Genomic DNA, 22,113 nt, shown 5'->3' on the forward strand with positions numbered 1-22,113 from the left:
CATGAGCACCCATGACAGAACACATCAGCACATATGACAGCACATGAGCACATATGACAGAGCACATGAGCACATATGACAGAACACACGAGCACATATGACAACACATGAGCACATATGACAGCACATGAGCACACATGACAGAACACATGAGCACATATGACAGACACATGAGCACCCATGACAGAACACATCAGCACATATGACAGCACATGAGCACATATGACAGAGCACATGAGCACATATGACAGAACACACGAGCACATATGACAACACACGAGCACATATGACAGCACATGAGCACACATGACAGAACACATGAGCACATATGACAGCACATGAGCACATATGACAGCACATGAGCACATATGACAGAGCACATGAGCACATATGACAGAGCACATGAGCACATATGACAGAGCACATGAGCACCTATGACAGCACATGGGCACATATGACAGAGCACATGAGCACATATGACAGAGCACATGGGCACCTATGACAGCACATGAGCACATATGACAGAGCACATGAGCACCTATGACAGCACATGGGCACATATGACAGAGCACATGAGCACATATGACAGAGCACATGGGCACCTATGACAGCACATGAGCACATATGACAGAGCACATGAGCACATATGACAGAACACACGAGCACATGACAGACACATGAGCACACATGACAGAACACATGAGCACATATGACAGCACATGAGCACATATGACAGCACATGAGCACATATGACAGAGCACATGAGCATAGACAGAGCACACAGCAGCACAGCACATGAGCACATATGCAGCAGCACACACATATGACAGAGCACATGAGCACATATGACAGAGCACATATGACAGCACATGAGCACATATGACAGAGCACATGAGCACATATGACAGAACACATGAGCACATATGACAGAGCACATATGACAGAGCACATGAGCACATATGACAGAGCACATGAGCACATATGACAGCACATGAGCACCTATGACAGGCTACCCAATCGCCTTGTTTATCTACTTGGAGTGAAACTTAAATTTCTTGAAAAATGACTTGTGAGAAATTTAATATGTTCATCCTTAGACCATTCAGTATTCCTTATTGTTAGGCTTTAGAAGGATTTTTAATGACAAGTTAATTTTTGAAAATTTTAGGGAATTAAAAAATGCATATATCTGAGAGCTGAGTTTCCTTAACAGCTAGTGTCTTTTTTGCAGTTTCTTAATGCAAATAGGCAAATACAGGGTGTTTGTTTTAATTAAGCCGAGTGGCTGGCGTGTTAGAGGGAATCAGGTGGCTGGTTTTACTTTAGCGTTTGTGTCTGTGGATTAAAAAAAAAAAACCTGTAAACCAAAGGCCTTCGTTTCCTAAATGACGGTCCTGTCTCACAGCCATTGATGACCTTATGACTCCAGAGGAAAAAGACAAACTCCTGACTGCCATCGGCTACAGCGAGAATACCTACAACTACGCTTTGCCCAAGCAGGTAGGTGTCAGGCGCCCTCAGCCATGTGTTGGCTCACTTGCTGGATTATCTTGAATTGGGTTAAATTAGCGATGTTCTAAGTAGCTACTGAAGTGTGTTTTCCTCAGTTTGGTTGCCTAATGCTGTTCTGGGACCTCAGCAGTCAAAACTCCTCCATGGCCGAGACTGCTTGATTGAGTGAGTGGGAGAGACCCTGGCAAACGTTCTTGGTAGAGTCTTGTTAGAGTGTGCAGTCCATTCAAAACATTTTTTGTTGTTGTTGTGAAATTTAACTCACAGCATGAGTGAACAAATCAAAAGCAGTCTGCTTGTTTGTTAGGCTGAGAAGTCACTGGCTGCGCCAAGGCTTAGAGTCCTGCGGGGTCCTAGGCCCCCCAACGCTCCCCTCATCTCTACTCCAGAGATAACCAGTGCTCTGATGGTCAATACCGCAGCTGCCTCTTTCACTCCCCTTTGAGACTTGCTGTAGGCGCCATGTTTTCGTGCTGCTTGGTTTTGTCTTCCTGTAAGTGGGTCGTCTCTACTGCTGTACCTAGTCTGTTGTGCTCATTCTCATTGCCGCCGCCGCGAGCAGTCTATCGTTCGGAAACACCAGCACTCACTTGTTTGGGCTTCTGTTGAAGAGCATTCGGGGTCTTTTTATTTCTGTCTCACTTTCTTTCTTAACTGTGTGTTTTCATTTCCACTGAGTAAAATATCTAGGAGTAAGATTGTTGGGCCATAGGGTGGATGCATGTGTAACTTAGGAAACGGTTCCCCAGACCCCACTCGTTGTGATGGCGTTCTTTACGCTTCCCGTTAGCCTCTCTAAGGACACGGCGCACTGCCCACCGCGGTTTTAATCTGTATTGTCCCGACGGTGATGCCGAGTGCATCTCCGCAGCTTGATGATGCCGAGCACGTCTCTGCAGCTTGCTGGCCATCCTGTCCTGTGTGTTTGTTTGTAAATGCCCATTTTTAAGGCAGGTGGTTTGTCTTCTCCATCGCTGTCCGGGCGGCTCTTAGTGGACCTCCTTACAGGTCGTGCTGAATCTTTTACGTTCATGTACAGCTTGCACGATCGTCTCGTGCTTTCAGAAAGACATGCTGCTGTAATGCTGCTAGAGGGTACGCTGACTCTGGAGATAATTTTGGGGAGATAGGGAGCGCCAGAGAGTCGCATCTTCTTTTTCCTCAGTGCTGTCTCTGACCATCGCTCTTACTTCCCTTCTCTTGAGTGATGCTCCTTGTTTTCCTCCCTCTGATGAAGATCAGCTTGTAGTATTTTCCCATGTGTCTTAAGGACACCCCCCCCCACACACACCTTGTGTTTAGAATTGTAGATTGTTGATTCCCTCCTTTAAAAACAAAGAGTTTTGATTCCGTAATTCTGTCGCTGTTTGGCTCACGCTGTCTGTGAGCCGCACTGTATCGTAGTGACACTTAGGTCCATTCGGTTTCTTTGTATATTGTTTTAATCAATGAAGGGCATTTTTATCTAAAATTTTTGTAGTATAATTTTCTAATTTTCCTTTACCCCTGAGAATTTCATACAGGAATAAATGAAATATGATCAAACCCCTCCCTCTATTTCAGTCTTCCATGTCCCCTGGGTCCCCAGTATGTCTCCTTCTCAACTGCTGTTCTTTTCTTCCTCATCTTCTCTGTCTCTGACAACTCACTAAGTCCAATTAGTGTTGTTTCAGTAAGACGTGGGGCCATCCGGTGGAGGAAGTGTTTAACTGTTTGGGTTTTCAGTATTCGCTGTGGTACAGATGTGTGCTTGCTTCCGTCTGTGCAGTTGGAATGTCGCAGGTCTCACCTCATCATTGTGGACAGTTCTGCCTGCTGCTCTCCGGCTTCTTCTCTGGGACTAGCGACGTGAGCCATGCCTCTGTGGTGTCTTCTGTCCCTTTCCAGCTCTCTGCATTTCTGTCTGTGTTTCCTCTCTCTGGAGAGTTTTTTCTACTTCTCCTTATTGTCCCTGGGTCTCCGCCAGATTGGAGGGCGGCTCCTCAGCGCCGCTGCCTTGAGCCGGGACCTGGTTTCCAATATTTCCTGGTGAGTCTCCCTTCACAGGCTGCCTCTTCTTTGAGCAGAAACACATCCCCACACTCTACATCATCTCCCCAGTGGCTGTCCGTCCCAGCTCACGTGTGCACACACTGTGTGTGTGTGTGTGTGTGCGTGCGCAATGCACGCGCATGTGTCTAATGTGTGTGTAAATCTCGACAGCCGTCTGGCAGGTATTTCTTGTATGTATTTTTTTCTTTTCCTCGGCTAGAGGATTGGTCTGAGATGCTTAGTTTGCTTAAGAAGTGTGCTGTCTGTCTGAGAAGCTTTCACTGAGGTTTTAAGTCTTGTTCACTCGTGGAGAGTTTGCAGGCGCCGCACGCTTTGTTGAGTCGTTTGATAAGTCACCATACTTAGTTTAAGAAGGAGCCTTTAAAGCTAGCAGTCATTTACATGCTGACAGTTTCCCTTTATCCCCTTGTTTAGTATGTGGCCCATATACTGACTCTGAAGTTGGTGAGCACCTCTATCATAATAAGGGAAAACAGGAATGTTCCAGAAATCCTGAGAATCCAGATAATTGGCTTGGGTACCCAAGTATCCCAGCGACCAGGAGCACAAGCACTGAAGTACGTTTTTAAGAACTTGTTTTCACTTATGGTTTTAGGCTCCAAATATATAGACGTATGCAGATGAAAGACAGGCAGCGTTTCTTTGCTGGGGTTTTGCATGCTTCATTGTGAACTGGGTAATTCACTGCTCCACCCTCCCTCTTTCCCGCAAGGGTTTTTCAGGTAGCGTTTTTGTTAGAGTGTCTGCACCATGGCAGCTTTTTAGGGTATAGTACATTTTTGTTTTTAGGGTACTTATGTTATATCTGACAAAAGGACATGCAAAAAATATTTTAAGACTATTTAGCACATCAGACAACCACAGAGCGCAGTGTGGAATGTGTACAGCTCTACCACATGGTCAGTTGTGGGTGGGGAGAGGACTGAAATGGTGGGAGGTGCAGGCAGCCGGATGGGAAGGGTGCCAAGCGGAGGCGGAGGCAGATAGAGGGTGCAGGAGGGTGATGGCATCACCTGTGCCTAGACACCGTGATCAGAATGTGTGCCGTGCCTGGGTTAACCAAAGCAGGCTTTTCATACGGAGGATAAACAGCTAACGAGACAGTGGCTGACACAAACCTAAGCAGCTTCTGTGGGTAAATGAAGGCTGGCTAAGAAGGTGGACTGCCACTTTGGGCATAGGGCTGGTTCTCAAGGGAGTCTTCAGAGGGATAGATACAATTTTATCTGTTCTATGCTTGCTCTTTCCTTATTGGATAGGATAGAAGCAAAATTGGAACATTGGTATGTGACAGGCTTGCGACAAGAAGACGTTGTGCCGTCACTGGTGGCTTCCATTGGCGACACTACATCGTCATTGCTCAGAATTGAGTTCGAAACCAACCCTGAGGACAGCCCTGCTGACCAGACCCTGGTCGTCCAGTCACAGCCTGTGGAGGTCATCTACGATGCTGTAAGTGCAGGCAGGGCGGGGCTTTTAAAGCTGCCTCTAGGCTTGGGAGATGGCTTAATATGTAAGTGCACTTGTGAGTGTGTTTGCGGAGTCTGGATCCTCAGCATTCAAGTCAAAGATTGGTGCGGGCATGTGTGTGCCTGTAGGCCAGCACTGTGGGAGGTGGGCAGGAGGATTGCTGGGACTTGTTGACTGCCAGCCATGTTCGCGAGAAGTCCTGTCTCCAGGGACTGAGGCAGAGAGTGAAGGAACAGGACAGCATGTTCTCCTCCGGCCTCTGCACATGGTCATGAGTGCACTGACCTGCATAGGTACATGATTATATGTTACACATGTGAACACATGATTGTATGTTATACATGTGTACACTCTATACACAAAAATACATTTAAAATGGTTTTAGGGCTGAAAGGATGGCTCGGGGGTAAAGGCACTTGCCATGCAGGCCTGATGACCTGAGCTCAGTTGCTGGAGCCCCAGTAAAGACAGTCGGAGAGACCTGACTCCACAGAGCTGTCCTCTGACCCTCGTACATGTGCTGTGACATGTGTGTATGCACATGTGTGTGTGAGCATTCACACACATACGGTAAAATGAAGCTGAAAACATTTTACACTCTTACTGTGACACCCATGACAAGACTTACCGTCTTACACAGTTTAAGGACATGGTTCAGCTTGTTTTCATGGTCACAGCTAAGTTGCTGTAAAACTAATTGCCAGCACTTTCTTTGTCATATAAAATCTCTGATATTTTTATATTCAAGTTTTATGTGTTGGTAAGATTGAACCATTTCCTCCTGTTTCTTCTCTAAATGTCTATATATGACATTATCCAAGTTCAGTGTTGAAGGGCGGGGTTTACTCTTTAACTGGAGGCTGAAACTAGAGGTCGTGTCAGGTGCTGCTTCCGCATGCCACTGAGACACACGGGCACTGCTGTGTCAGGTACAGACTGGCCTCTCTGTAGTAAGCGCACTAGGCTGTTCCTTGCTCACAGCTGTCTTCACTCCCAAAGGGAATGTAGTATCCTAGAATAGCTTTGGATTCCGTTTATAACTGAGGTAAATCCTTCAGACTTATGATGTAGATTTACCATACAACCTGTTGTGTTCTAAAATTCTTTTACAGAAAACTATCAATGCGATTGTTGAATTCTTTCAGTCAAATAAGGGGTTGGATCTTGAGCAAATCACATCAGCTACATTGATGAAACTGGAAGAAATTAAAGAAAGAACAGCTACAGGTGAGATCCCTAGCGTGTGTAGCAGCGCCAACTGAAGGTGAAACATGTCCAGTGTAATGGAAACATTGTGTTTAAAGTAGCTCAGGTGGTTGTTTTCTAAAATTGGGCTAACGCTTTTAATACCAGCATTTGGAAGGCAGAGGCAGGTGGATTGCTGTGAATTCCAGGCCAGCCTGGTCTACAAAGTGAGTCCAGGACAGCCAGGGCTACACAGAGAAATCCTGTCTCGAAAGAAAAAAAAAAATTGGGCTAACTCAGAGTCTTGCTAGACTCTTGCTGGACTTCCAGAGAAAGATGCTTCTGCTGTGTTACAGCCAAGAAGCTGTGCCCGGAGCTCGTGAGGCGGAAGGCAACCCTCCACCTCCAGTCTTTAACGCCGCTCACCTGCTGTTCCCGCCTAGTCTTAAGGAACCCAGCAGACTATTGCACCAGGTTGCTTAACAAATGAAACAAATCCTTCTGTGCCTAGACCAATACTAGTTATGTAGGGTTTACTGTGCTATGTATGCATGCTGTGGGACGTTCATTTTCCATCAACTTACTGCAGTTTTTAACTTTACATGCTGAATTGAGAATCCAATTTTTGACAGAACTGACACTACTTAATATCTTTCAAGTAAAATCTTTGGTCTTTTTGTTAATAGTGTCATCATGTACAGTTTGACCATATCATTTCCCCCTTGGCCTTTTTTTTAGGGCTTACGCATATTATTGAGACCCGGAAAGTCCTCGATTTAAGGATAAATCTAAAGCCTTCTTATCTGATAATTCCGCAGACAGGTTTCCACCATGAAAAGTCAAATCTTCTCATTTTAGATTTTGGTACTTTTCAGGTAGGTAGATGTGTGCTTTTTTCTTTCTATCTTTAACAAGCTTGGTAACTATGAATCTGATAGCCGCCTGTTTTCCTTCAGTTCACCTAAATCAACCCTAGACTTACATCATATGTATTATATGGCTGCCCAGAGAGAGAAATGTCTCTAAAAATTCCTGTAATGGTACTAGTTTGCCGGAGACTGGATGGATGATTTTTTTTGGTTTCCCTTAGTTTTTATGCTTTATAGGGTTTAATTTTAAAGTGTCATTTTTGGTTTATATATTGTGACAGGAAATTATATATATACACACACACACATATATAATTTATATATCATATATAAGTATATACATATTGTAAGTATGTAAGTGTATGTTGGATTGCTCTAAGTAACTAGATTGGATTTTGCATCTTGCTGAGTCTCAGCATCTGGCAGAAGGTAAGAGTTAAACTGAACTGAGCCTTGATTCCATCTGGGATGCTGAGAAGGAAGAAGAGGCTGGAGCTGAGTCCCAGTGTCCTCTTTCAGGTAGTGTTGAGAAGGTGAAGAATTCAAGGTGGGCAGTGGGGGAGCTGAGCCGGAGTTGGCAGGACCTCTCAGGAGGCAGGCAGAGGAGGGTACTTTCCCTCTGGACAGGCCGTCGGAAGCAGACAGCTGTGCGCTTGGCTCTGTGGCTGCAGGTGTGCTCAGCATTTATTACTCAAGCAAAATAGACATGTGTGGCGAGGCGCTGTACTCCTCAGGAACTTCGTACAGATCGCCGTGAGCTCATTATCTGTAGTTAGAGGATTTGAAACGTGACTAAAGTTTGTTGTTATGTATGCATACTTTTCTGTTATGTAAAAAAAAAAAAAAAATCAGTTTTTTTTTCTTTACTTCATTTTAGCTCAACAGTAAAGACCAAGGTGCACAGAGGACAACGAATTCATCCCTGGAAGAAATAATAGATAAGGCATATGACAAGTTTGATGTGGAAATAAAGAGTGTGCAGTTGCTCTTTGCAAAAGCAGGTCAGCCACTGCTCAGCTCAGCTCAGCTCCGGTAGCTTTGGAGCTGTATGTGCATGCGTCGTTAGCCTTGGTGGTGTGCGTGTGGGTCTGACGCCCACGGGCAGCAGTCCCGGACACCGCCGCGTATAGTCGCCCCGCTGATCACTTTCAAAAGCCTGGTAGAAGGGACCCAGGGCAGAATTCCAGTTATAACAGAGGTCAATGTTGGACTATTGATCCTGGGGTACCCAGCACCATTTGAATCTCAGCATGTGTGTGGCCTCTGTCTGTAGCATGTCTGTGAGACGCCAGAACACAGCGGAAGCTATAGTTGGCTCAAGCTCTTTTGTTCTAATGCTTTTGGATGCTTCCAAGTTCTCTTTTACTGCTTTAGTCCAGTCTTTATTTTTGCCTTGTTATAACTACATTTATTGATATCTGATAAACATATATTTAAAGAATACTCTATCTAAAAGATACTTCAGTAAACTTCTTTGATCCAGAAATCCTAAATATGAAATGTTCCAAAATCTGCAACATTTTAAATGCCGATAGGGTGCCGTAATTGAATGATTCTGTTTGTGATCTCTGGTGATGGGCGGCACACAAAGCACACATGCCCCGCAGGTGCCAAATGGCCCATGAGTTGCCGACAGGAGGTCTATGTAACATGGGTGGATTTTGTGTTTAAGAGTTAGATCCATCCCCACGATGTCTCACTATGTATGAGCTCACATGCTCACATCTGAAATCTCAGATCTCTTCTCTGCTGTACTGTGTTTGCACTACAGATGTTCATCCTGTGGATTCACTCTGTAAACTTAAAAATAACATGTTCACACAGCTTTGGTGTTTTTTTGTTGCTTAAGTATAGCTTTTTGGTCCACTATATTTCTTTAGTTAACACAAAGAGTAAGTGTTGATTAACTCTCTCTGAGCGTGTCATATTGTGGAAGGTCACCTAGGCCAAGCTCTGCACACAGAGCCATGCTCTGCTCTGCCCAGTGAGACCTACTAATATTAAGATGGCTGTCTGCTACTAGCTGTACAGAGCCTCGGAGCTTCTTAGAGGAGAGCGCTTGCAGAGACCGTAATCGTGCCTTTTCTTTTGCATGGCCTTACAAATAATTATTTGAATAGTGAGCTCTTCGATCCCTGTTATGGATAAAAGTCTACATGGGATTGGGCTAGCCACATGGAAAATATGTCTTTGGAATCTTCTTTTTGGAACTATAGTGGTTATTACACATGAAGTCTTTTTGACATTTTCCCCTCTTCTATCAATCTGTATTAAAATACAGAGTATTTAACGTGTCTGATGAAGGAAGTAAAAATTGTTCACTGAGTTTGTTAAGTATTTTCTAGCACTGTAAAGTGGGTTTGAACAGAATATCAGATGATTTTTGAAATTTAATTAATATTTACATTTTTATTTTTAAAGAGGAAAACTGGAAAAAGCGTAGATTCCAACATCCGTCGACTATGCATATATTGCAGCCAATGGATATTCATGTTGAGCTGGCCAAGGCAATGGTGGAGAAGGATGTTAGAATGGCCAGGTATGTATGGGCGTCTATTGTACCAGAAATCAGCAAGGAGGCTTCATCTGTATCAGCCACCGAAGTTTAAGGAGGCAGAGGTGGGTGTATGTGGGAGAGGAGAAAACAGCCTTTATCCTGTCTTACAGCACAAATACATTTTAAAGAAAATACTTATTTGTACAGTCTGTTGTGCTCACGAGTTTTATGTAACTTGATGCAAGCTATAGTCATCTCAGAGGAAGCAACCTCAATGGAGAGAATGACTCCATAACATTGGGCTGTAGGTAGCATACATGCTTTCTTCTTAATCAGTGATTGATGTGGGAGGGCCCAGCCCATTGTAGGTGGGCCTACACCTGGGCTGGTGGTCCTGGGTTCTGTAAGAAGGCAGGCTGAGTAACCATGGGAACAAGCCAGTGAGCAGCCTCTGCATCAGCTCCTGCCTCCAGGTCCCTGCCCTGCGTGAGCTCCTGTCCTGACTTCAGTGATGAGCTGTGATATGGAAGTGTGAGCCAAGCAAACCTTTTCCTCCCCAGATTGCTATTGTCATAGTGTTTCATCACAGCAACGGTAACCCCGACCAAGACTCATGCTGTCTCTCTTATTTCAGAATTCATATTTAGATTTTTATATTGTATAAAAAAATTGGCTATCTGAGATTCTGAATGTGTGAAAGTCAAGACTCAATATCAATATAATAAAAATTTCAAAGAAAGTTAGCTTTGTTTTTGGTCATGAAATGACATAAAATCTTGAGAAATGTCTTAGAGGAATAAAAAATAGAAACTAGATTTTGAGTTTACTATATTCTCATGAAATAGTTACGTTGTCTTTCTAAAACCAGCTTTATTAAAGTGTAATTGACGTTCTTTTAGTGTGTTATTTGGCGTGTGGCGCACTTTGGGAGGTTGTGACACACATGTGCCGCCATGAGGCCATCACTGCAGCTGAGGTGAGCTGAGATGAGGTGCCCACCATCTGCCGAAGCTTCCTTCAGCCCTGCCTTCCTTTTTCCTCTTCCTGCTTCTTTCCTTGGAAAGTATTGGTCTGTTTCTTGATGCTGAAGATTTGGTAGAATTTTCTAGAATTCCCCATGGATAAAATCGTAGAGTTTTAACTTTCTTATTTGGCTTCTTTCAGTAGGATTAAGAGTCATGGTATGGGGGCTGGAGAGATAGCTCAGCGGTTAAGAGCGCTGGTGGATCTTCCGAAAGTCCTGAGTTCAACTCCTAGCAACCACATGGTGGCTCACAACCATCTATAATGAGATCTGGTGCCCTCTTCTGGTGGGCAGGCTCATATTTAGGCAGGATGTTATATACATAATAAATAAATACATTAAAAAAAATTTTTAAGAGTCATGATAGGGTTACTTGCATGTTGTAGATCCTTCACAGGCTTACTATGTTCTAGGCCTACAATTTTCTTTTCAAGAGGATTTAAACATTCTGGACATTTTTGTGAGTGATCTTTTCCTATGTTTGGGGTGTTCTAAGTAAGCATTGCGTGTTTGGATTTGGCCAACTTGGCTGTTGGTTTGTGGAAAGCAAACATCTGCTTGCCTTGTATGTTAATGACTGCCTGCAGATGTTTGCTTTCTTGTTCTGGATACAAGCTGTTGGTGCCGTTGTTTCTTGTTTTCCTGATCATCCAACTAGATGTTTACCAGTTAGTTGATCTGAAAGAGCCGCCAGCTTTTGGATTCAGCTATTTCTCTACTGTTTGTATTCTTTAATCTTCATGTTTCCCACTCTGGGTTTATTATAATTTTTCAGCATACTCTGAGTTTCATCTGCGTTTTATCCTAGTTTCTTAGAAGGTCATTAACTAGACTCCTTTCTTTTTCCTGATAGAGACAATTAGTACTAAGAATTATAAATACTCTTATACTGAGTGTCAGCAACCATCTTAAACCAGCTTGAGCGGTCCACAGTTGTAGCCAGGCAGCCAGGGTAAGCTGAACAAGCTTGTGAGCAGCCTGTGGTTCAGACAGGGATGAGGCAGACAGGAGGCAGCTACGCCAGCTGCCAGGAGCACGTGAATGGTGGAAGCAGACTAGACACTCAGTGGCTGAGCAAGTGACCTCAGGGAGCTTGCATCTCAGTCCAAAAGACAGGAAATAGGTGCACTTGTCATCAGGTGCTGCCCTGCACTGCTTATAAACAGAATAGGGAGAGACAAGGCAACAGAGAGCGGTGGAGCAGACACTCTGATGTCAGTAGAAAGAAATCTTTAATGGCAGGAAATAAAGTATATATGTGATTTTGGTTTTTAGAAGTAGAGAGTTATGTTCAAAGGGATTTCATAATGTATCAGTGAACTTTAGGCTGTGTGTGGTGGGGCACTCCCCTAATCACAGCAGCCTAGAGGCAGACAGTCTGTGAGTGGAGGCCAGCCTGATCTATATAGCAAGTTCCAGGCCAGCTGGGGCTACACCTTGTTTTAAAACAATTTCACCTAAAAAGGTTCCTGCAGTGGTTCTAAGCCTTCCTAATGCTGTGTCTCCCCATCATACAACTATTTTCGCTGCTTCTTCATAACTGTAATTTTGCTATAGTTATGAACTGTAATGTAAATATCTGATATGCAGGGTATGTGATATGCAAACCCATGAAAGGGTCCTTAGAACTCCCACCCCCAAGGGGGCTGCGACCAACTGTTGGTTTGCTTAAGAAAGAGACATTTAAATGATCTGGAAAATTGGCTCAGAGAGAACTTTCCATTCTCTGAGTGCTGTCTAAGTGTAGTGAGATTGAAACATGGCCAGCTGACCCCTGACCTCACCCTGTAGTCACCTGCCCATTCCCTTGCTCTCCCTGAAACTTGACAGTCAAACTTTATCTTTAGATTTAAAGTGTCAGGGGGCCTGCCTTTGATGCATGTGAGGATTTCCGACCAGAAGATCAAAGATGCGCTGGGTTTGATTAACAGTATACCCTTGCCACAGAAGTCATCCACTGGGTCTCCAGAGAGACAGGTGAGTAGCTGATGGTGGTAGAAAGCCCAGCCGAGTTCTAGAAAGAACCACACTTTCTGAGCAGTAGTGATTGTCTAAGGACAACGAGCTTTCTAACCAAATGGACCAAACATGCACAGATGGGGCCTAGTATGGTGGCACAGAGGCGTGCAGAGCTCTGATGTCTACACCAGCCTGGTCTACACAGCAAGTTGCAGGCCAGGTAGGGCTACATAGTGAGACCCTGTCTCTAAACAAACAAATGAGACCAGAAAACAGTAGAAATGAAAAGAAAATGCTGTTCACATTTGTAAAATATACCCTTTGTAGAACTAGAAACATAAAGATTTAGAATAAATTTGCAAATATAATAGCAGGTTGAACTTGTCCTTTTTTGGTGAGTCTTAATTGAATGATGTTTATAGCTTAAAATAAATGTTGCATTTCCAGTTACTTAGAAAAGAGGAAAAACTTAGCTGATAACGATGCCGTTTTCAAGGGCCCTGTGGTGAACATGCACCTTCATATTGTTACCCACAGCAGCTAAATGATACATGAGGACACATAGACTCACCGCCTTGATGTGTACATAAGTATAGCTTTATGAATGTGGGCAGTAATTATATTTCCTAACTTTCAGCTGACCGCTGTTTGATTGTATTTTCCCTTTGAAGTTTGGCTGTGAATTTTGTGTATATGTGTCTTTCCATCTTCCTCTCGGTATTGCTTAACAATGTGTAGAGAGACGTCATCTGCATTGTTTTATCTTTCTGATCAGCATGTATTAAAAGCTGTTTTGCATCCTTTGCTAGGTAGCCTCGATCCCTGTTCTTTCAGGAGGGACGAAAGGTCTCCTTGGGACTTCACTGTTGCTAGATGGAGTGGAATCAGGTGAAGAATGAAACGTACTGTTTTTTTTCTGGGAAGCTAAATCTACACACTGTTATGTAGTGAGGGCGTCTGCACAAAGTCAGGGATCCTGAAAGCACCATTCTAGCTGTGTTGCAGCCAACACTGGCTTCGGGTCATTTTACCCTTCTTAACGCTCATATCTCATTATTGGATAAATGAACAGTTCTTTGTTTTTCTGAGGAAGGGGTAATGGGAGTTGACAGTGGTTTCCAAAGATTTAATTAAGTTACCATATTTCTCTGTTGATACTTTCCTCAAGCCATGGCTAAGTGATGCCTTACAATTTCAGTTTAGAATATAGGGTATAAACTTGGTAGAGACAAGGTCGTATCTAGCAAGGTTCAGGCCTGGCCACTCTGGTGTACACTGTGGCGGTCATGCCCTGATACATGATATATGATGCCCAATAAACATTTTACTAGACATAGAATGAATGTACTAAAAGAAAAAAAAAACAGGTTTGGTTTAAGTTGTAGTACATGACAGTTTGAATCCCTTTGGCACTTGAAAAAGACACTGGAAATATTTTGTCTGAATCTGAAGGTTGTGTGCATGGATGAGCTGCACTGGGTTGGCTCTAGGCTCAGGGTCCCTGTGGGTTCTCAGTGGCCGCTATCTGGATTAATGAGAGCCTCTTCCCTTCAGAGTCTGACGACGAGTACTTTGATGCCGAGGAAGGAGACTCGCAGACTGCTAGAACAGTGAGATCCTCAGAACTGAAAAAAGCCTCCGACGCTCCAAACGAGGAGCTGGTTACTCTTCTGCTCAAGTTTGAGATCAAAGAGGTGTGTGTTTTCTCTCCTTGAGCAACACGACCCTGTCCATTTTCTCTCCATGAGCACGTCCCTGTCCATCTTCTCTCCATGAGCAACACGACCCTGTCCATCTTCTCTCCATGAGCACGTCCCTGTCCATCTTCTCTCCATGAGCACGTCCCTGTCCATCTTCTCTCCATGAGCACGTCCCTGTCCATCTTCTCTCCTTGAACATGTCCCTGTCCATTTTCTCTCCATGAGCACGTCCCTGTCCATCTTCTCTCCATGAGCAACACGACCCTGTCCATCTTCTCTCCTTGAGCAACACGTCCCTGTCCATCTTCTCTCCATGAGCACGTCCCTGTCCATCTTCTCTCCATGAGCACGTCCCTGTCCATCTTCTCTCCATGAGCACGTCCCTGTCCATCTTCTCTCCATGAACACGTCCCTGTCCATCTTCTCTCCATGAGCACGTCCCTGTCCATCTTCTCTCCATGAGCACGTCCCTGTCCATCTTCTCTCCATGAGCACGTCCCTGTCCATCTTCTCTCCATGAGCACGTCCCTGTCCATCTTCTCTCCATGAGCACGTCCCTGTCCATCTTCTCTCCATGAGCACGTCCCTGTCCATCTTCTCTCCATGAACACGTCCCTGTCCATCTTCTCTCCATGAGCACGTCCCTGTCCATCTTCTCTCCATGAGCACGTCCCTGTCCATCTTCTCTCCATGAGCACGTCCTGTCCATCTTCTCTCCATGAGCACGTCCCTGTCCATCTTCTCTCCTTGAACACGTCCCTGTTCATCTTCTCTCCATGAGCACGTCCCTGTCCATCTTCTCTCCTTGAACACGTCCCTGTCCATCTTCTCTCCATGAGCACGTCCCTGTCCATCTTCTCTCCATGAGCAACACGACCCTGTCCATCTTCTCTCCATGAGCACGTCCCTGTCCATCTTCTCTCCATGAGCACGTCCCTGTCCATTTTCTCTCCATGAGCACGTCCCTGTCCATCTTCTCTCCATGAGCACGTCCCTGTCCATCTTCTCTCCATGAGCACGTCCCTGTCCATCTTCTCTCCATGAGCACGTCCCTGTCCATTTTCTCTCCATGAGCACGTCCCTGTCCATCTTCTCTCCATGAGCACGTCCCTGTCCATCTTCTCCATGAGCACGTCCCTGTCCATCTTCTCTCCATGAGCACGTCCCTGTCCATCTTCTCTCCTTGAACACGTCCCTGTTCATCTTCTCTCCATGAGCACGTCCCTGTCCATCTTCTCTCCTTGAACACGTCCCTGTCCATCTTCTCTCCATGAGCACGTCCCTGTCCATCTTCTCTCCATGAGCACGTCCCTGTCCATTTTCTCTCCATGAGCACGTCCCTGTCCATCTTCTCTCCATGAGCACGTCCCTGTCCATCTTCTCTCCATGAGCACGTCCCTGTCCATCTTCTCTCCATGAGCACGTCCCTGTCCATTTTCTCTCCATGAGCACGTCCCTGTCCATCTTCTCTCCATGAGCACGTCCCTGTCCATCTTCTCTCCATGAGCACGTCCCTGTCCATCTTCTCTCCTTGAACACGTCCCTGTCCATCTTCTCTCCATGAGCACTTCCCTGTCCATTTTCTCTCCTTGAACACGTCCCTGTCCATCTTCTCTCCATGAGCAACACGTCCCTGTCCATCTTCTCTCCTTGAACACGTCCCTGTCCATCTTCTCTCCATGAGCACTTCCCTGTCCATTTTCTCTCCATGAGCACGTCCCTGTCCATCTTCTCTCCATGAGCACGTCCCTGTCCATCTTCTCTCCTTGAACACGTCCCTGTTCATCTTCTCTCCATGAGCACGTCCCTGTCCATCTTCTCTCCTTGAACACGTCCCTGTCCATCTTCTCTCCATGAGCACGTCCCTGTCCATCTTCTCTCCATGAGCACGTCCCTGTCCATCTTCTCTCCATGAGCACGTCCCTGTCCATCTTCTCTCCTTGAACACGTCCCTGTCCATTTTCTCTCCATGAGCACGTCCCTGTCCATTTTCTCTCCTTGAACACGTCCCTGTCCATTTTCTCTCCATGAGCAACACGTCCCTGTCCATTTTCTCTCCTTGAACACGTCCCTGTCCATTTTCTCTCCTTGAACACAACCCTGTCCATTTTCTCTCCATGAGCACGTCCCTGTCCAGTGTCCTCGGTGCTGGCGGCTGACCTCAGCTTCCAGGGCGTTAAAACTGTGTCTTCAGTTTCTTTTCTAGCAGCTGGTGAACGTGAGTGTGCACAAACACATACACACTTTCAAAACCATGAAAATTATTTTAAAAGTTGCTTTAGGGGAGATCATTGTGTGTAATTCTGGAAAATCTCTTAATTAGGATTTGCATGTCTGCAAAAAAATTCTGTTTGTGTGTGTATATGTATATATTACCTCCCCCACCCCAGTGCCTTTAATTTTTTTAAAGATAGAGTTTGGGCGTGTATTCTTGGCTGCCCTTGGGCCCACTGTCGCACTGAGTAGCCTTGGCTTTCCCTGAATGTGTGATAATCCTCCTACCTTACCCTCCTCAGTGCTGAGATTGTAGGCGTGCGCTACCATGGCCAGTGTAGCCGCCCCTTGTGCTAGTGTTGGCCATTATCATGTGTGCATACTGTGGAAAAGTTTAGCCATCTAAATGTCTAAACTTTTCTGACTTTAAAAGTCATATAGGAAGCCAGGGATGGTGGCGCATGCCTTTAATGCCAGTGCTAGGGAGGTAGAGGCAGGTGGATCTCTGTGAGTTTGAGGCCAGCCTGGTCTATAAAATGCGTTTTCAGAACACTCAGCACTACATACAGAGAAACCTTGCATATTAAAAAACATGTCATGTAGAAAACGAAGCATGGGGTATAGGCCTGTGTTTCCAATTATCAAGAAAGCTGAGGCAGGAGGATTATAACTTTAGGCTCTGCTGGAGACACAGGGCATCTTGGTCAACTTAACAAGACCCTATTTCAAAACAGCAAACAAAACAAAAGAAAACACCCCACCCAAAGCATGGGAGTAGCATTGACTGGAGCCAGAGCTGGGGCTGGGGTGGGGGCATGCTGCTTAGAGCTTGTGGGGCCCTCGCCTCAGTCCTGGCTTTAGAGAAGAAAACCCGGCGAGATGTTCAGAGCACTTCAGGACACAGTGTATGGTTCCTTTTAGCCACATGCATATATTTGCTTGGCTAAATGACAGTGCTCTCCTCCAGGCTGGTGGAATTGCAGCTTTTCACCTTCACTTCTGCTTTCCTATTTCTAAATTTTCTATAATAATTTTTATTACTTTGATATTAAAGTACAAAATAAAGGGATGTTCCTGGTTGACTTTGATATTCTCGATTGACAGCCTTTCCTAAATCATCATGTCAGAGTTGATGGATCGTAACTTTCTTAGTCTCTTTCCTCCTCTTGACGTTTGAATTCTCTCTCTCTCTCTTTTCCCCCCACTTTGACCTTCACTGTCAGGAGAGCACGTGACTCCTGTCTTCAGGTGCTTCCAGCTGGCAGCTCTTCTGCTGCATGGCCAGTGCTGCCCCAGCCACCATCCTTTCTGATCTGTCTTTTAAAAACGGCCACACTGCCATTTCCAAAAGTAAATGCTGTGGCAATAGCACTCTCACTTTTTGCTTTGCTGGAACTGCTACCATCAGAGGAGTTCATCCAATAAAACAAATGCAAACAACCATAGCTTTATTTGCGTGAGCTTCCAGTCCTGATAGCAGAGCTGGGGGATAGCCCAGCCTTGGGGTTTGGTGTGGGGGCGTGATCATAGCCTTGACTTCTTGCAGTGCCCTATGGGGGATAGCCCAGCCTTGGGGTTTGGCATGGGGGCGTGGTCATAGCCCTCACTCTTGCAGTGCCCTGTGAGGATGGATTTTGTTTCTGTCGTTCTAAGAATGACTTTGACTTACCAACAACTTTCTCCTGCCCTGTGGATCCTTTTAGGTGATTTTGGAACTCACTAAACAACAGAAAGAAGAAGAGACAATTCTAGTATTTAATGTCACTCAGTTAGGGACAGAAGCAACCATGAGGACGTTTGACCTGACTGCAGTGTCCTATTTGAGGAAAGTCAGCTTGGATTACCATGAAGTTAAAGGTAACGGCCACGGAACTAGAAATGACAGGCAGCAGTGGAAGTCGCACCCTTGTGTGTCTGGAATAGTTTCATTTACAGTGAAACATTTGCTTCTCATTATAGTGGGCACAATAACCACACTGTTCCAAACACTAGGAATACTAGCTCCATTCTAGAACAGTGGCCACGAGGCCTTTGTGTTCAGCCTTCAGTTCGCAAGTAATATGCAGATCGATTATTTACCCAGGATTAAACTGTAAGTGACAAAACCCTGATTGAGACACTGGCAGCCTGGCACTGGGGTCTGGCAGCCTCCCCCACTGTGGTCCATCACCTCAGAGTCTGGCAAAGTCCACTGACGTTAGGTGGTATCATGCACACTTCGCTGACAAAGAAAGCCAAAGAACCCAAAGCAGCCTGTTCCCACCCTGGGTCTCGCTCTCCGTGAATCTTAGAACTCAAGCCTGGGCTGGATGCTGACACTTTCTCTGTTAGAGCAGTGGTTCTTAGCCTTCGAGCGCTGCAGCCTTCAATACACCCCTCAACCATAACGTCATCCTGTGTCTACCGTTATGAGTTGTAATGTAAATTTCCGTGTCTTCTGATGGTCCTGGGTGACACCTGTGAAGGGGGTGCGGCCCCCAGCTTGAGCAGCGCTGTGGTCGGGTGGTTGCACAGCGCAGAAGCCCTGTGATGGAAGGAAGAGGGAAGGTGTGAAGCCCACTCCCCTGTAAATTGCCATGGGCTCTGTCACGGAGCAGCTTGTGAGTGCAGGTGTTTGAGGCATGGGTGAGTGAATTAGTCTGCAGGATCAAAACTCCCCAACAGCTTGCCCGATACTTTAGTCAAATCGTCAAGCATTTTAGGATTTTTAGAAAATAGCTGAAACTAAAGCAAACTCTAGTTTAGGAGCTGATGTTTCCTGTGTTGCTAATTTTCTCGGGCCATGCGTTATGACAGAGTTGATGCTGCAGAGATGAGCACTGAACATGAACCGTACTTTGGCTGTTTCTTCTTTATGTCAGTTAAGACTGGAGAGGAGACAGGAGAGAGAACTCAGCAGTTGAGACACTTACTGCTCTCGCAGAAGACCTGGGCTCAATTCCCGTCATCCACACAGAGGCTCACAACTGTCTGTAACCCCAGGTCCAGCAGATCTGACCCTTCTGCGTTCCTAGGGCACCAGGCACACATGTACATACAAATAAAACACACATACACAAAGGTAAAATACATGAGTCTTTTTTAAAAAAACTATAAAATGGAAAGACAAGAGGCCAGGCTAACTTTCTAGTTGTCGTGGAAGCAGGATTTACAGTCTATGAAGAGTAAAGTGTGGGTACCAGCTCTCCACACACACATTTGGAAGCCAGTCCCTCTGTATGTACACACACACACACACACACACACACATACACACACACACATACATACACACACACACACACACATATACACATACATACACACACACACACATACACACACACACACACACACATACACACACACATACACACACACGCCATAATTTTGAGCTAACAAGGTTTGTTTGTTTAGGTTTTGAGACCGAGCCCCACTCTCTAGCCTGTGCCAGCCACAGACTCACTTGTCGCAGGCTGGTCTTGTACTACAAGGATCCTCTTTCCTCTGTCTCCCAAGGGCTGGGATTACAGCTGTAAATCACCACAGTGTTACTAAAAACAACTTGTGACATTAATCCTCTGTTTAAAAAATAGTAATAATAAGGCTTTCTGTACCCCCTTACCCCCTAGGTCTAAGCAGATATATTATTTAAATTACCTGAGTTTAGCAAATATAAATAAAACATTCTTACACAGTTTCAGAATGCAACATTATATTGGAGAGTGTCTCAGTCTAGTCTCCCTATTTTGTAGTTGAGAAAGTTAGATAGTTTTGGGTTAAGGTCAGAGATGAATTAGAATTCACATTTCCGTATTATTATTACCTGTAGTACTTTCTGCTGCCCTATAAATACACGGGAATCCTTAGGGATAACATCCTAACAATAAATACACGGGAATCCTTAGGGATAATATTCTAGCTATAAATACACAGGAATCCTTAGGGATAACATCCTAAGAGGTTTTTTACTGTTTTTGAGCAACGTGTGACAGCAGTGAAAGGGGGTGTGTAATGAGCCTGATGTTGAAGCTCAGGGTTCCTGCTGCCCTGCTTCTTGTTACTTCACAACCATGAAACTGCACACAACACTCCTTTAAAGCACCACCAGACAAAGACACGCGGCGCATTCTAAAGTTTCCTAACAGCATCTTATTTGCAAACTTCTTTCTTAGGATCCAAAAAGAAGCCACTTCATTTGATTAGCTCTTCAGACAAACCCGGCTTAGATCTCTTAAAAGTGGAGTACATTAAGGTAAGGGCTGCAGGGAGATAACGTCGTTGTCTGGACCCCACGCTGTGCCCCTGGAAAGAGGATGGCTGTGTGTCCCTGGAGTGGCTCAGGGTGTGTACAGGGAACAGGTCACAGAGGCTCGCTTGCTCTCAGACTGCTCATTCCGTTGAGAACAGGGACGTTACAGAGCTGCCGGGCCGCTAGCCCCAGTGGCAGAGCCCAGCGCGAAGCAGGCGCGCCTCTGTCTCTGGGGCATGTTCACACCACCGCACTCCTTGTAAAGTGGTGACATTTAGTTGAGTCCTCTACATTAAAAAAGGAAATGGAACAACTAGATTGCATTGAGAGGAGGGCTGGTAGGGCTGGGCGTGCACTGAAAAATGGAGTCTGCTGAACGGGATGCAAGGAACTGATGCTGTTCACCTTCCCTCTTGCTGGTGCCCTGACTTCCTGTTCTGTCTGCATGGGTTAGCGAATGCTTATGGTGTTAGACCCTTGGATTGGAGTAGAAGTTGTTTCTCCCTTTTCTTCAAGTGGCTGTAAGAAGAGAGAGATGTGGAAGTGAACAACGTTCAAACAAACAGCCGGGTGGGGGTGGCGCACGTCTTTAATCCCAGCACTCGGGAGGCAGAGGCAGGGGAGCTCTGTGAGTTCGAGGCCAGCCTGGCCTACAAAGGAGTCCAGGACAGCCGGGGCTACACAGAGAAACCCTGTCTCAAAAAAACAAAACAAACAACAACAGCAGCAACATTAACAAGCAATCCCAGGGCATTGAAAATGCAGTGAGTCGTTTTCTAAGGGAAAGCTCAGAGCAGCATGGATGTGAGAGGCTGGGAAAGTAGTTAGGGCAGATGGCTGCTCAGGGGAGGGAGGCGACGGCAGGGCTCCTGCTTCCTCTTTGTTCCCAAAGGGCAGAACTGAGTCCAGTGACAGGTTATGATGACAGATAAATTGTTTGACTTAGAACAAAGACCCGCCTACAACAGCTTTCTCTAGAGACCCTGTTTGTAAAGAACTGATGTTTCCCTCACTGGAGACTGCAGTAAGCTTTGTAGAACAGTGTAAGCGTCGGCTGAGAACTGATGTGTCCCTCACTGGAGACTGAAGTAAGCTTTGTAGAACAGTGTAAGCGTCGGCTGATGTGTGGTGCAGCTAATGGGCGAGGGCGACGCCCTTACGCTTGCTCACCTCAGACCTTATCTTTCTGATCCTGAGTTTCCCTGAGGGAATGCCTCTTCCCCTGTGCTTAATAAGGTCACTTTGCACTGTAATGAAAAATAGAGTGGTGCAGTTTTACATTATGACAAGATGATAAATGGTTGCTTAGTTACTGCTGTGATAAGACACCACAACTCAGGCAACTTATAAAGAAAGCATATGGGCCTCGTGAGTCCATGACCATCATGGCTGAGAGAGGG

General features: G+C 45.4%; 1 protein-coding gene across 1 annotated transcript in view; it reads left to right on the forward strand.

Annotated features, from left to right (window-relative positions):
• Vps13c (vacuolar protein sorting 13 homolog C) overlaps positions 1 to 22,113 on the forward strand; it is a 162,396-nt gene that overhangs the window by 51,604 nt on the left and 88,679 nt on the right. The window contains exons 18-29 of the mRNA XM_051156733.1: positions 1,406 to 1,500; positions 3,979 to 4,121; positions 4,824 to 5,016; positions 6,147 to 6,261; positions 6,958 to 7,094; positions 7,966 to 8,089; positions 9,510 to 9,627; positions 12,457 to 12,586; positions 13,378 to 13,456; positions 14,123 to 14,262; positions 18,186 to 18,339; positions 20,637 to 20,716. Coding sequence (XP_051012690.1) covers positions 1,406 to 1,500; positions 3,979 to 4,121; positions 4,824 to 5,016; positions 6,147 to 6,261; positions 6,958 to 7,094; positions 7,966 to 8,089; positions 9,510 to 9,627; positions 12,457 to 12,586; positions 13,378 to 13,456; positions 14,123 to 14,262; positions 18,186 to 18,339; positions 20,637 to 20,716 — 1,508 coding nt within the window. The remainder of the gene's footprint in view (positions 1 to 1,405; positions 1,501 to 3,978; positions 4,122 to 4,823; positions 5,017 to 6,146; positions 6,262 to 6,957; positions 7,095 to 7,965; positions 8,090 to 9,509; positions 9,628 to 12,456; positions 12,587 to 13,377; positions 13,457 to 14,122; positions 14,263 to 18,185; positions 18,340 to 20,636; positions 20,717 to 22,113) is intronic.

Source organism: Acomys russatus, chromosome 14 (genome assembly GCF_903995435.1).
Source record: "Acomys russatus chromosome 14, mAcoRus1.1, whole genome shotgun sequence".
In the NCBI taxonomy this organism is placed as follows: domain Eukaryota; kingdom Metazoa; phylum Chordata; class Mammalia; order Rodentia; family Muridae; genus Acomys; species Acomys russatus.